The 13,071-nt window shown below is 40.3% G+C and overlaps 2 protein-coding genes across 4 annotated transcripts in view; one reads left to right on the forward strand and one right to left on the reverse strand.

The window, feature by feature from the left end:
* Positions 1-13,071, forward strand: part of ATMIN (ATM interactor) — a 26,020-nt gene that overhangs the window by 7,014 nt on the left and 5,935 nt on the right. The window contains exons 1-4 of one of the 3 annotated variants that reach the window (XM_028477724.1): positions 1,965-2,266; positions 3,306-3,431; positions 4,012-4,211; positions 5,128-5,331. In XM_028477724.1, coding sequence (XP_028333525.1) covers positions 2,138-2,266; positions 3,306-3,431; positions 4,012-4,211; positions 5,128-5,331 — 659 coding nt within the window. In that variant the 5' untranslated portion in view covers positions 1,965-2,137. Of the gene's footprint in view, positions 1-1,964; positions 2,267-3,305; positions 3,432-4,011; positions 4,212-5,127; positions 8,999-13,071 lie in introns of those variants that run through there. The other 2 variants (XM_028477723.2, XM_024125018.3) reach the window with 2 other exon arrangements.
* Positions 11,033-13,071, reverse strand: part of C17H16orf46 (chromosome 17 C16orf46 homolog) — a 28,619-nt gene continuing 26,580 nt past the window's right edge. Inside the window, exon 5 of the mRNA XM_028477725.2 lies at positions 11,033-11,287. Coding sequence (XP_028333526.1) covers positions 11,264-11,287 — 24 coding nt within the window. The 3' untranslated portion in view covers positions 11,033-11,263. The remainder of the gene's footprint in view (positions 11,288-13,071) is intronic.

The following is a 13,071-nucleotide window of genomic DNA, read 5'->3' on the forward strand; positions in this document are numbered from 1 at the left end:
GTTCCCTTTTCTCCACACCCTCTCCAGCATTTGTTATTTGTAGACTTTTTGGTGATGGCCATTCTGACTGGTATGAGGTGGTACCTCATTGTAGTTTTGATTTGTATTTCTCTAATAATTAGTGATGTTGAGCATATTTTCATGTGCCTGTTGGCCATCTGTCTTCTTTGGAGAAATGTCTGTTTAGTTCTTCTGCCCATTTTTCGATTGGGTTGTTTTTTTGTTGTTGAGTTGAATGAGCTGTTTGTATGTTTTGGAGATTAAGCCCATGTCGGTCCACATCATTTGCAAATATTTTCTCCCATTCCTTAGGTTGTCTTTTTGTTTTGTTTATGGTTTCCTTTGCTGTGCAAAAGCTTGTAAGGTTGATTAGGTCCCATTTGTTTATTTTTGCTTTTATTTCTTTTGCCACAAGGACAGTATTTAATGTAAAGTACTAGTTTAGATTAGCTTATTGGCCTTAAGTTGGTTGGCAGAAAACAAAAGAAGCAACAAAAATCTCCACAGCCGATAACTAATAGCTATAATAATTAATTGAGTGATTATATGATAAGCACTGTTCTAAGTCTCTTAAATTATTCACTAAATCCTCACAACAGCCCTGAGGTAGATCGTACTATCATGCCTACTTTACAAATAAGGAAACCAAGACACTTAGTTTTTTCAAGGTCACAGGAAAGGAGCAATGTAGAGAATTACATATTCCAGAACCCATGGGTTTAACCACTGCACCATGGTTCTTAAGCTAGGCTACACACTGGGATCATCAGGGGAGATTTTTAAACCAAATACTAAACCCACCCAAAACTAATTATATCATTACCTGGGACTGGGACCAGGCACAGGTATTTTTTTTTAACGCCTCAAGTGATTTTTTCACAGGCCGCTAGGTTTGAGAGCTGCTGCCCTACACTGGACTGTCTTTCTAAAAGTACTCTGCCTTTAGTGTGCAGTCTAAAGCATGAAAACAGTACCAAGAGGTGTATAAATTAGTTTCTGCCCTTAAGAAAGTTAGTAGAGGAGACAGGAATTCTAGAAGAAAACGATAGTTTGCAAGTTTAGTTAGCTGCTACCTTGGAATTCAGACAAGGAATAGATCTGGGTGGTGAGCAGAACAAGGGAGTGCTGTTTATTGAGAATGTGAGCAGGCTCCATGCTAATCCAGTACTAGATAATCCTGAGAGTTAACTATTCTCTCTGTTTTTGAAATGAGTAAACTGGCTCAGAGATTAAATAACCTGTCCAAAGTCATGTGCGTAATCAGTGGTGGAAATGGCTCACAGGCCTCTCCACGCCCTGCCCACTTACCACCGTTGCGTTCTGCCTGAAGGGAGACAGTCATCAGAGAGTGGCTGTAGAAGGTGGAAATGGAAGTGGGAAGAGTGTTAGGCTGATCAGGGGAGTGTATGAAAAGGGAACAGAAAAAGATATGGTTATAATGGTAGATTGGAGGCATAATGAGGAGATGGGATTTTATTTTATTTTTTTTAATTTATTTATAAATTTTATTTATTTATTTTTGGCTGCGTTGGGTCTTTTGTTGCTGCGCGCGGGCTTTCTCTAGCTGCAGCAAGCAGGGGCCACCCTACATTGCGGTGCGCGGGCTTCTCATTGCGGTGGCCTCTCTCGTTGTGGAGCACAGGCTTTAGGCACACAGGCTTCAGTAGTTGTGGCATGCAGGCTCAGTAGTTGTGGCTCGCGGGCTCCAGAGCGCAGACTCAGTAGCTGTGGCACACGGGCTTAGTTGCTCCGCGGCACGCAGGATCCTCCCGGACCAGGGCTCGAACCCGCGTCCCCTGCATTGGCAGGTGGACTCCTAACCACTGCACCGCTAGGGAAGTCCCGGGATTTTATTTTATGTACCTTTTTTAAAAAAAATAGTATTCGGTGTTATATACAAATAATTTTTTTGGAATGTCAAATTTGTTCTGACATTAGAAGAGGAAGGAAAATTATTTAGGAGACCATTTAAATAATCCAAATGAATATGAATATCTAGACAGTGTAGTGCAATAGGATTATAAAAGGATGGACCAAGGTAGAAGACATGGAGGAATAACTGACTACATTTGATATCATTGAGAGATAAATTACGTTTTTTAAAAATGAAACAAGAATAGCTCCTTTTCCCCTCTACATGAGTGGACACAGACTCAACAAGATCAACATGTTCCTCTTGAGATCCAGTAGGAAAGCAAACGGAGGGAGTCCTAGCCGCACGGTTATTCGTTTCTTCTCTAGATGCACACTGATGGAAGCGGAGGAGGTGGGTATGTTCCAAAAGTAGTGAATCCTTTCCCATCACAGCACCTAAGGACTAAAACGTCTAGGTGCTACAGTGGCAGCTGAGGCCTGAGCACATGTCCAGTTGTTTCCACCCGTAGTAGGGAGGTCCTTCCCCACCCCAACCCCCCATCCACACACCTTCCTCTGGGGCCAGCTGGGGGTTGCCAGATAAGAATTATGCTGGAGGTCATAGGTTTCTCACTCCTGAGGTATGTGGGCTCATCGAGGGCAACAAGACAGCACTTTAAGCTAAATTAACTCGCCAATTATTTTAAAATTCCCAGCCAAAAAGTCAATCACATACTTAATAAGAAAGGATTACTAGGATGAGTTGATATATATAAAGTGCTTAGAACAGTGCCTGCCTCGGTAGTAAAAGCTATGTTAGCACTGGCCATTACAGTGATTACTGAATTTCAAACAGCATGGTGCCTTTATTCACGCTCCTGTATAAAAGTTGTGTTAACTAGCTTTAGCTACTTTAGGGGACATTGTGGTGGTCAGAGAAAGTCACAGTTCTCTTTATCAGGAAGACCTAGATCATAGTCAGGTTTTTTTTCAGAGACTCACACTAATTCAGCGGGGGTGGGATAAAAAAGAAAGGAAGACTTAAGGATGATACCAGGTCTTGAGCCTGAGAAACTATAAATATACCACTTACGATTAGAGAAGCTGGCTTGAAGGGCAGAGATTTTTAAGTCTAGAAGGAGTGCTAAAGGAATGGATAGAAGATTTTTAAACAATATAGTTGGTTTTTGTTTATTTTGTTTTGAAAAATTTTAGCAGATTTATTGAGCTGTAGTTTACACGATATAATTTACCCATTTTAAGTTAATAATTCAGTTATTTTTTAGTAGATTTACAGTTGTGCAACCATCACCACAATCCCAAATTTTAGAACATTTTCATCACCCTAAAAAGATCCCTTGTGCACATCTTTACTCATTCCTTGTTGTCACTCCCAGCTCATTCTGTTGGTTTTTTGAAGATAATTATTTAAAGTAATTTTTCTTTTGCAGGATGGCATAGTGAATCCAACAATAAGAAAAGATTTGAAAACTGTACCAAAATTCTACTGTTGTCCAATTGAAGGATGCCCTAGAGGCCCTGACAGACCATTTTCTCAATTTTCTCTTGTAAAACAGGTATTTTACTTGTCTTTAAGTATACTTCTCTGAGGATGAAATGCAGATGCCATAAACCTCATGTATTCTAATTACTTACCAATCATAACTAGAGAATTGAGCAGAAAGCTGCTTGTAAGGACGGCCACCCAAGTCTCCCACTTGGGGAAAAAATGAGTAGGGTGTAAGTGAAGGAGACATGGCTTGTTCTGGAGGGGAAGTTGTCCAGAAGTGGATTTGGAAAGAAAAGAAGACCAAGTCAGCAAAGTATGATAAACTGTGTACTTCCAGATCTCTTGTGTGAATCTGCATGCTTTCAAGGTCAGAGGAGCAAAGGCACAAAGGAAATGTTCTCCCAGGAGATTAAGAAACTGCAGGGAAAATAATTTCAGAAGCAGCTATCTTAAAGAGGAGGGAGGGACCCAGCCAGTGGGGAAAGAGATGATTCTGGACTGGAAGAGTTGCCTGCTTTTACATTCTTTTGATTTGCACTGCTATATTGTATCATGTAAAATTATTGTTAATTTGGGTATGTTGATGGTTTTTGAAATGTTTTGAGCAGTTGCAGTTTTTCATTTTAGTCCTTTTGTGTTCTTCCTAGCACTTTATGAAAATGCATGCTGAAAAGAAGCATAAATGTAGTAAGTGCAGCAATTCATATGGCACTGAGTGGGACTTGAAAAGACATGCAGAGGATTGTGGTAAGACCTTCCAGTGCACATGTGGCTGTCCCTATGCCAGCAGGACTGCATTACAGTCCCACATCTACCGAACTGGTCATGAGATCCCTGCAGAACACAGGTAAAGGGGAAAAAATGGTGGCCCAAAAGCCAATAGCTGTGGGAAGAGTTTCAAATGAAACTTCCTGTAGAGCCATTAGTGTGGGGAGAAAGAAGGAATGGCGGAGAAAAGATGTGACATGAAGAAGGGAACTTTCGGAAATGGCAGCAGTACTAGCAAATGATCCACATCTACTTTACCCAACTGTTCTTCCTTATTCTTTCACCAGCTCCTTTTGAGAATCCCTTATTATTCCCAACTGAAAATCTGTTGGGTTTTCAATTCTTCAAAAACTTCCAGCATTTTCTGTTAGAGGGATACTAGATTGTTGAAGAGTTTTTTGTCATGAAACTGCGCTTCATTTGAAAGGTCATATTTATATTTGGACTAAGAGCTTCCTACTTTAGAAGTGATAATAGTTGCATTATATAATGTTAGCTTCCTGATGCTTACGGATCTAAGTTGAGTTCTGGTACTTAGCACTTTACCCAAAAAAAGGTGTGCTTCCCTGTTTGCATGTTTCTGAACTTCTACCTACCATATACTGATAATAGGCCGAGTTACAAAAGAAGGGATTTCTCTTCGTTGGGTTGAATCTGACCTCTGCTGTAGATGTAGGAAATAGAATTTGTAAGTGAAGATACAGTGCCAGGGTTGATGAAGAAAACTGCAGTTTAAAATTGTTTTTCTCGGGCTTCCCTGGTGGTGCAGTGGTTGAGAGTCCACCTGCCGATGCAGGGGACACGGGTTCGTGCCCCGGTCCGGGAAGATCCCACGTGCCGCGGAGCGGCTGGGCCCGTGAGCCATGGCCGCTGAGCCTGCGCATCTGAAGCCTGTGCTCCACAACGGGAGAGGCCACAACAGCGAGAGGCCCGCATACCGTAAAAAAAAGATTTAAAAAATTGTTTTTCTCTTTTTACTCTGTCACTGTTTTCAGGGATCCACCTAGTAAGAAAAGGAAAATGGAAAACTGCCTGCACAACCAGAAGTTGTCCAGTAAGACTGTTGAATCACTGAGCAACCAAGCAACCCCAAGACCAGATGCTCAAGAACTAGAAACTTCAGAAATAAAGCTAGTGGCTTCGTTTGAAGATTCTTGCAGCTCTAATGCCAGAAAGCAGACTCTTCCACCACCTCCAAGGTATCCTCAGAAGTTGCTGTTACCAAAGCCCAAAGTGGCTTTGGTTAAACTCCCCGTTATGCATCTTTCTCCTGTGCCTGTCTTTGTGCCTACAGCCGACTCCTCAGCCCAGCCTGTGGTGTTGGGTGTCGATCATCAGGGCTCTGCCCCCGGTGCTGTGCACTTACTGCCCTTGTCCATCGGAACCTTGATCCTTGGCCTAGATTCGGAGGCTTGCTCTCTCAAGGAGAGCCTCCCTCTTTCAAAAATTGTAAATCCTGTTGCTGTTGAGCCAATTAGCACAGGTGTTCAAGTGAACTTGGGTAAAAGTCCATCTAACCCTTTACAAGAACTAGGGAACACATGTCAGAAGAACAGCATTTCTTCAATCAATGTACAGACAGAACTGTCTTACACCACACAACACTTTATACCGTCTGCAGAGTGGGCTAGCCCTGATTCCTCTGTGTCATCTTGTTCTCAAACTGATTTGACATTTGGTTCTCAAGTTTCCCTTCCCATTAGTGTTCATACTCAAACTTTTTTGCCCAGTTCTAAGGTAACCTCATCTATAGCGGCTCAGACTGATGTGTTTATAGATGCCAGTTTCCAGTCAGGTGGGATCTCCAGAGAAACTCAGACCAGTGGAATGCAAAGTCCAACCGATGATCGAGTACAGATGGACCAAGCTGTAATGTGTGGAGACATTTTTGAGAGCGTCCATTCGTCATATGGTGTTTCTACAGACAATATTATAAGCAGCAGCTTAGTAGCAGAGACTGTGACTCATGGTTTGTTACCTCAGAACCACCCTAAAACTTTAAATCAAGATATTGAGAAATCTGCACCAATTATAAACTTCAGTGCACAGAATAGTATGCTTTCTTCACAGAATATGACAGATAATCAGACCCAAACCATAGATTTATTAAGTGATCTAGAAAACATCTTGTCAAGTAATCTGCCTGGTCAGACACTGGACAATCGTAGTCTTTTGTCTGACGCAAATACTGGACCTGACACCCAGCTCCCATCTGGCCCAACCCAGAATCCTGCAATTGATTTTGATATTGAAGAGTTCTTTTCGGCCTCAAATATCCAGACTCAAACTGAAGAGAGTGAGCTTAGCACCATGACCACGGAGCCAGTCTTGGAATCCCTGGACATAGAGACCCAAACTGACTTCTTACTTGCAGATGCCTGTGCCCAGTCCTACAGTTGTAGGGGAAATTCTAACTTCTTAGGCCTTGAAATGTTTGACACGCAGACACAGACAGACTTGAACTTCTTTTTAGACAGTAGCCCTCATCTGCCTCTGGGAAGTATTCTGAAACACTCCAGCTTTTCCATGAGTACTGATTCATCTGACACAGAGACCCAAACTGAAGGAATCTCCACTGCTAAAAACCTACCTGCTCTAGAAAGCAAAGTTCAGTTGAACAGTGCAGAAACACAGACCATGAACTCTGGCTTTGAAACTTTGGGGAGCTTATTCTTCACCAGCAATGAAACTCAAACAGCAATGGATGATTTTCTTTTGGCCGATTTGGCCTGGAACACGATGGAATCTCAATTCAGCTCTGTTGAAACCCAGACATGTGCAGAACTACACCCAGTCTCCAACTTCTGAAAGTGGAATCCACATGGGGATGGCATTTACAGTTGGTTCCCTTCTGGATTTAGAAGATGGAGAACGGGGACAACAGTGTTAACTCTGTTGAATGTACTTGATAATACAGTTACTTCGATTATCTGAGGTTCTTTGCCTTTTGTACTTGTAAACCTGAAATTTGTGTAAAAATGTGTGAGTGTATTATAAAGTATAAGATGTTGATCTAACAATGATTGTTTTTGTGTTGCCTACATTTGCCCTTTCAATGTAGTCTTCCCTTCTTAAAAAAAAAAAAAAATGTATTTCACACCTTTAAAACCCATCTAGCCATTTAGCTGAAACCAAGCTCAGCAGGACTAGGATACAAACTTTTCAAACCTTCAAAACATTTTAGTCAAAGTATGACTTACTTAAATTGCATCTAAAAAACTTTTGCCAGTGCTTGTTAGAAATTCCTGTGTCCCAATAATGTCTAAAGAAGTCTGACGCTGCACCATCAGATTTAAACACCAACAGCTTCATCTGCTTTGACATCTTACTCTCCCCTGATTTGAAGACACAAAGGAAACTACACTTGTCTTGAGCTTTTGAGACAATTTTCATATAGTCAATGCCATCCCTCCTCTACGTGAACTCTTACTGATACCAACGTTAAGTGTATCGTACTTTCCTCACAAGACATGTTGCTGTAAAATTATTGCTTAAAGCAGTAGCGGCAAGCACTTCATGTAAATAGTGATCCTTTCAGTCTAAATGACAGTAAGTCACCCCAACTATGGAAATGCTGGGCTGTGAAATCATGCCTGTTAGCCCAGACTGGAGTGTGTCCCATGAGCATCTCTCCTACTCCCTACAGAAGGCCAGGATGGTGCTCCAGAGCTGCTCCTCAAAGCTCACCCACCAGCTGAGTCTGAGTTGTCTCTCTCTAAATGTTTTTAAAAAAATAGCATAAGGAGAAAAGGACATTCCCCCCTAAATTTCAATACTTTGCATAAGCTTGATAGGGCAAGAGTGCAATCAGCAGCTACTTTAAAGTGAATCTTCTTTTCATCCACCTCTCATTTTTTCCTTAAATGAGGAAACACATTGGTCTAGCAAGGATAATATTTGTGCCCTGAGGATAGCAATTATAGAATAGACCCATCTAAAATATGGTGTTCTGCATTTTGTTGCTTGTTTGTTTAGAGAGGGTAATACCAAACAGTCTTCAAAGAAAATGAGGTGAAGACCAAGTGCTTCAATAATCAAGAACATCTGTGTTTTGAGATGGGTGTGTGGTTAAGTATGCTTTTGGTGTTTTCTGTATTTAGGAGATTCTGAGTTCTTGATTGTTGGCCAACTTTCAGGCATGTAAAAATCAGTGCAGTCTGTAAATTTTTCTACGTTTACCCAGAAAAATGCTCTGTTCTTTCTGTGGTACATGCTTCTGCTGCTGAAGGCTAAATCCTCAAAATAAAACCTAAGGAGGGGACTAAGAATTCATTAAAGTAAATCAGTGGTGTTGCTACTAATTCCTATCCTGTAGAAGAATTATTGGTAGTGGATAAATCACATATCCTGAGCAGATTAACTCAATCTGATAGATAAAAGTTTGCTTTGGTCACAGCTGCCTATGAATATGGGTTTCAAAACAAACATAAAGCCTTAACTTAGAATTTCATTATGTTTTAGAATCATCACTGCCTTAATGTTCAAACATCTATTTAAGTTCTCCTAATAAGGAGAAATGCATGTTTGTTTATGGCTTTTTGTAAATATATATGCAGTGATCTATGGCTTTAAAAAAATTCTGTGATTCTGTGACAATGTTTAATGCAGCCAATAGAGTTATTTGCAGAAAAATGGAGCATGTAATAGTTCTTCATGTACAAGTAAGAACTGTTTCCCCCCAAAACCTTAGTTACCTGAATTGTTCTAAGATTATTTGTAAAATCTGAAATTCAGTGATTAAAGAGAAGTGAGAATTCTACCTTTTGTGTGAATTCTTCAGCATACTCATAATGTGACTTCATTGCCTTAACTTTTCACAAACTCATCATCGTCTGAAAGTCACACGATGAAATTACTGTGCCTAGCTATTTCCATTACCGTCTTACCTTTGTTCATGAAAATATGCTAACAGTTTTCCTAGTAGAAAATGAAAAGACATTCCATTACCAAAACTGGTTTTTTTGGGCCGCGCCATGCAGCTTGTGGGATCTTAGTTCCCTGACCAGGGACTGAACCTGGGCCCTCGGCAGTGAGAGCACAGTCCTAACCACTGGACCGCGAGGGAATTCCCAAAGCTGCTGTTTTGATGTAAAGTTTTTATTTTGATAAAAACTGCCCTATGATTTAAGTTTGGGGAAAATTTTTTCAAAGGAAATTTGAAAAAATAATTTCAAAGGAAATTACTCTGATTCATTTTTCATCCAAATGTCACCATTTCATAATGGGGTGTCTTTTATCTTTGTTAAGTAATATGGTTCTGGCTTAAGAGCAAAAATAAGAGGGTAGGACTATGAGTAGTTCTTTGCTCATACTCAGTCACTAATTGCAGGAAAGCCAAGTCAGTGTGTTTGATTCCCTTTAGATAAAGGGAAATAAAAGTAGAAATTGTTTATAGACTTACCTGAAAGATGCAGAGTAAGGTTGGAAGCTACTTTTTTTTTTTTTTTTTTTTTTTTTTTTGGCTGCGTTGGGTCTTCGTTGTTGCGAGCAGGCTTTCTCTAGTTGCGGTGAGCGGGGGCTACTCTTCGTTGCGGTGCGCAGGCTTCTCATTGCAGTGGCTTCTCTTGTTGCGGAGCACGGGCTCTGGGCACGTGGGCTTCAGTAGTTGTGGTTTGTGGGCTCTAGAGTGCAGGGCGCAGGCTCAGTAGTTGTGGCACACGAGCTTAGTTGCTCCACGGCACGTGGGATCTTCCCAGATCAGGGCTCGAACCCGTGTCCCCTGCATCGGCAGGCGGATTCTTAACCACTGCGCCACGAGGGAAGTCGCGGTTTGCAGCTACTTTTGATTGGAAGAAAATGTATCAGTGTCAGGCTAGTTGTGAAGTTGAGTTGTTTAATGACAGGGTGATATTTTCATGTAATCCTTTACAGTCTCAATTTTAGAATGCTTATCTTAGTCCCAGTCCAAACTTGTTATCTAATATTGACTCTGAAGAGTACTTACTATCGTGTATACTTAAAGAAACGCTTCTCAGACTTCTTTTCGGAACCCTCTTTAATAAAGAGTAGGAGGAACATGTAACTTTGGGGCATTTAGGAATGAAGCCTTTGAAGTCTCAAGTATTATGCGGTTTTATTTTCCTTATATCTCAGTATATGTGTGTGTTCTCACCTGAAGTGTGTTAAAGTGCCACAGATTAGATTTGACACTAGGAGAGGACACGTCAGTCTGTTGGCTTTAATGGCATGAATTTAATCTAGATTTTTCAGCAAGATGTCGGCTAGTCTAATGTTCTTATAGTCAAGAAGGTAGTCGACTAAATACCATTGTTTTGCAGTGCTTAAATCCAAAGGGTTCTCTCAACTGTGTGAACTGTATTTATTAGCAGACACACTGATACACTAGTTTACATATCGAGAGAAGCAGGCTAAAGAGCAAATGGAAAGGCCTCTCAGGTTGTTAGTGTCCTCAAATTAACACATTTGGGCATTGTATTTTAAAAATATGCATGTTTGAAAGGAGCAAATGTCCAAAGTACATGAATGAATAAAAGCATTATCTATAATACTGAAACTGAAAGAGGGCTAGTATTCATTCAGTTCTTCAACTTCAGAAAAAATCTAAATTTATATATTGCCTTACTAATAAATAACAAAATAAACACATTTGTAACTTTGTTCTATATCCACAAAATCAGGAATAGTGAAGGTTGTCATAGGAGAAACTCGTGGTCAAGGCCCTTCCATTAACTTTTGGTTCTTTACCATCAAGCAAGTTAATATTACAGGTCCTAAAGGCTACAAAAAAGAAACAACCACAAAATTAAATAATATTCTTTTTTAGTTTATCAGTGAAATAGTCAAATATTTCAGAAAATTTAAAAATTGTTTAAAAAAATATATCTCCATGGTGACTTTGTTATTCTCAAAAATATATATGTTACCTATGTGAACAAAGACTTTTTTTTTTTTTTTTTGGCCTAAAGGAGTGAGCTGATTAGCATATTATGTGTCAACAAGACCTTGTTCCAAGTTTGGCATCTTCTTATTGCTTCTGCTTGCAGCTTTTTACTCTTTGCTTTCTGGTGATCTAGTGCTTTTTCCATGTCCTAGGTGAAATATTTGGTTTTATGATCGCATCTCAAACATTCTTGCTGCTTAGGACTGACCGAATTTGAATTGATCCCTCTCCTACTTTATCTTCCTTTTCCTGTGCTGTAACGAGAAATTTAGTGACTTCAGAAAACGTAGAGCTCGTGCTGCAATAAAAATTTGGCAGGAGTCAATGTATCTGAATTAACTTAATCACAAAAGGATATCTAACCTTAAAATGCTCTTCAAAGACTTTTCCCTATTTAAAAAGTGAGCCTTCACAAAATAAGATTTTTATAGTATGCTTTTTGAGAAACCATCCAAACTTTGGCAAACTATGCTTTAGGAACTGTTTATATTGTCTTAGTTCAGTTCGTGGTAATAGTTTTTGTTTAGCTATATTTGGAGTCCAGTACTTATTAATGAATTGTAAGCTGGTACCATTTTTTTTTTCTTTTTCTTTTGGTAAGATGTGGTGTATTTTAAAACCATTTAAATCCCATTTCTCTAATGAGATGTGTGTCTAAGGAGTAAGCCTTCAGATTTCAAGTTCTCTCATTAGCTGCCATAATGGTATCTCCCTGACATCCCATTTTCCTGGAATTACATTAGAAAAGTCAGTCATGAGGATTTGGGTGAATAGCCATGAAACTAAACCTTCACAGTCATGAACAGTATCAGGACCAGTGGTTTTTATCTCAAATTAGTTAGATTTCTACTTTTCTTTAGAGCACATACAGAGGTTAAAGCGAATGAAATTGCTGAGAGTTCTTTCACATTTACAGACTTAGTGAATGGTCCTAACCCTCCTGTGGTGCTGGAAATAAGACTAGTTTTATGCTATGTTTTCAAGTTAGCAGTCTTCAAGTTTTAATAAGTGAGAAATTGTTTCATTTTAAAAGATACATAGGGAAGAAAGGCTTGTAGTTTGAGCTAATGGGAGAAGAAAGCCATTTTCGTGTGTGTGTGTGTGTGTGTGTGTGTGTGTGTGTGTGTACACACACACATATACATGAAGTATAGATGTTCCAGCGGTTACGGAGGAGGGTCATACATAGTGTTGGCTGCCTCTCAGTATTCACAGTGATTTAGCACAAGCAGTGAAGTTGAGGAGAGTACTGGTTAAAAAAGTAGAGAATTCTGAATGATGCCATTAAATGTAAATACATCAACTTAACATCTTAGAATTTTCTTGAAAACCTTGCCAAAACAATAATGCACATTCTCCTAAAAGAAGGATAAGAGAGTGCCAACAGCTCTTCCTGGCGCTGGCTAAATGAGCCCTGCTGTTACTCTGAGAGAGACTGTCTCAGAGAAAGGCAGGCCCGGAGTCGCTTCCTTCAGGAGGGAAACCGGGCAGGTGCCGCCAGAAGGCCCTGAAGGACCAGGACAAAACTGAGAGCACCTGTGCTTTCCAGGATGAAGCAGGCAGGACATCTCCCACATTTCCTTTGCCTCTGTGCCAGGGCTTCTGCTTGCTCTGTAAGTAAAGTTGTCAGGGAAGCAGCAAACAGAGGCATTCTAGGTGATAACTAATTCCCTAAAGCACTGGTCCTCACCTGGGCCGGTTTTGCCCTTGTGGCACTTGGCAATGTCTGAAGGCATTCTTGATTGTCACAGCTGGGAGGGGACTATTGGCATCTAGTGGGTAGAGGACAGAGATGCTGCTCAGTATCCCTCTGTGCACAAAACAGCCCCACCACAAAGAATTACCCAGCTCCTAAATGCCAACCGTGAAGGTTGAAAAGTCCTGCCCGAGGCATAGGGCCAGGTGGTGGAGTGGAATTTTAAGCATTGCTGTGGATGCAATATCAGCTGAGCATTGGAACATTAAAGAAGTATGTGTGTTCACAAAAATAAACTCATAATGGATTAGAAACCTAAATGTAAGACCGGACACTATAGAC

The sequence above is a fragment of the Physeter macrocephalus genome, chromosome 17 (genome assembly GCF_002837175.3).
Source record: "Physeter macrocephalus isolate SW-GA chromosome 17, ASM283717v5, whole genome shotgun sequence".
NCBI classification, from domain to species: Eukaryota; Metazoa; Chordata; class Mammalia; order Artiodactyla; family Physeteridae; genus Physeter; species Physeter macrocephalus.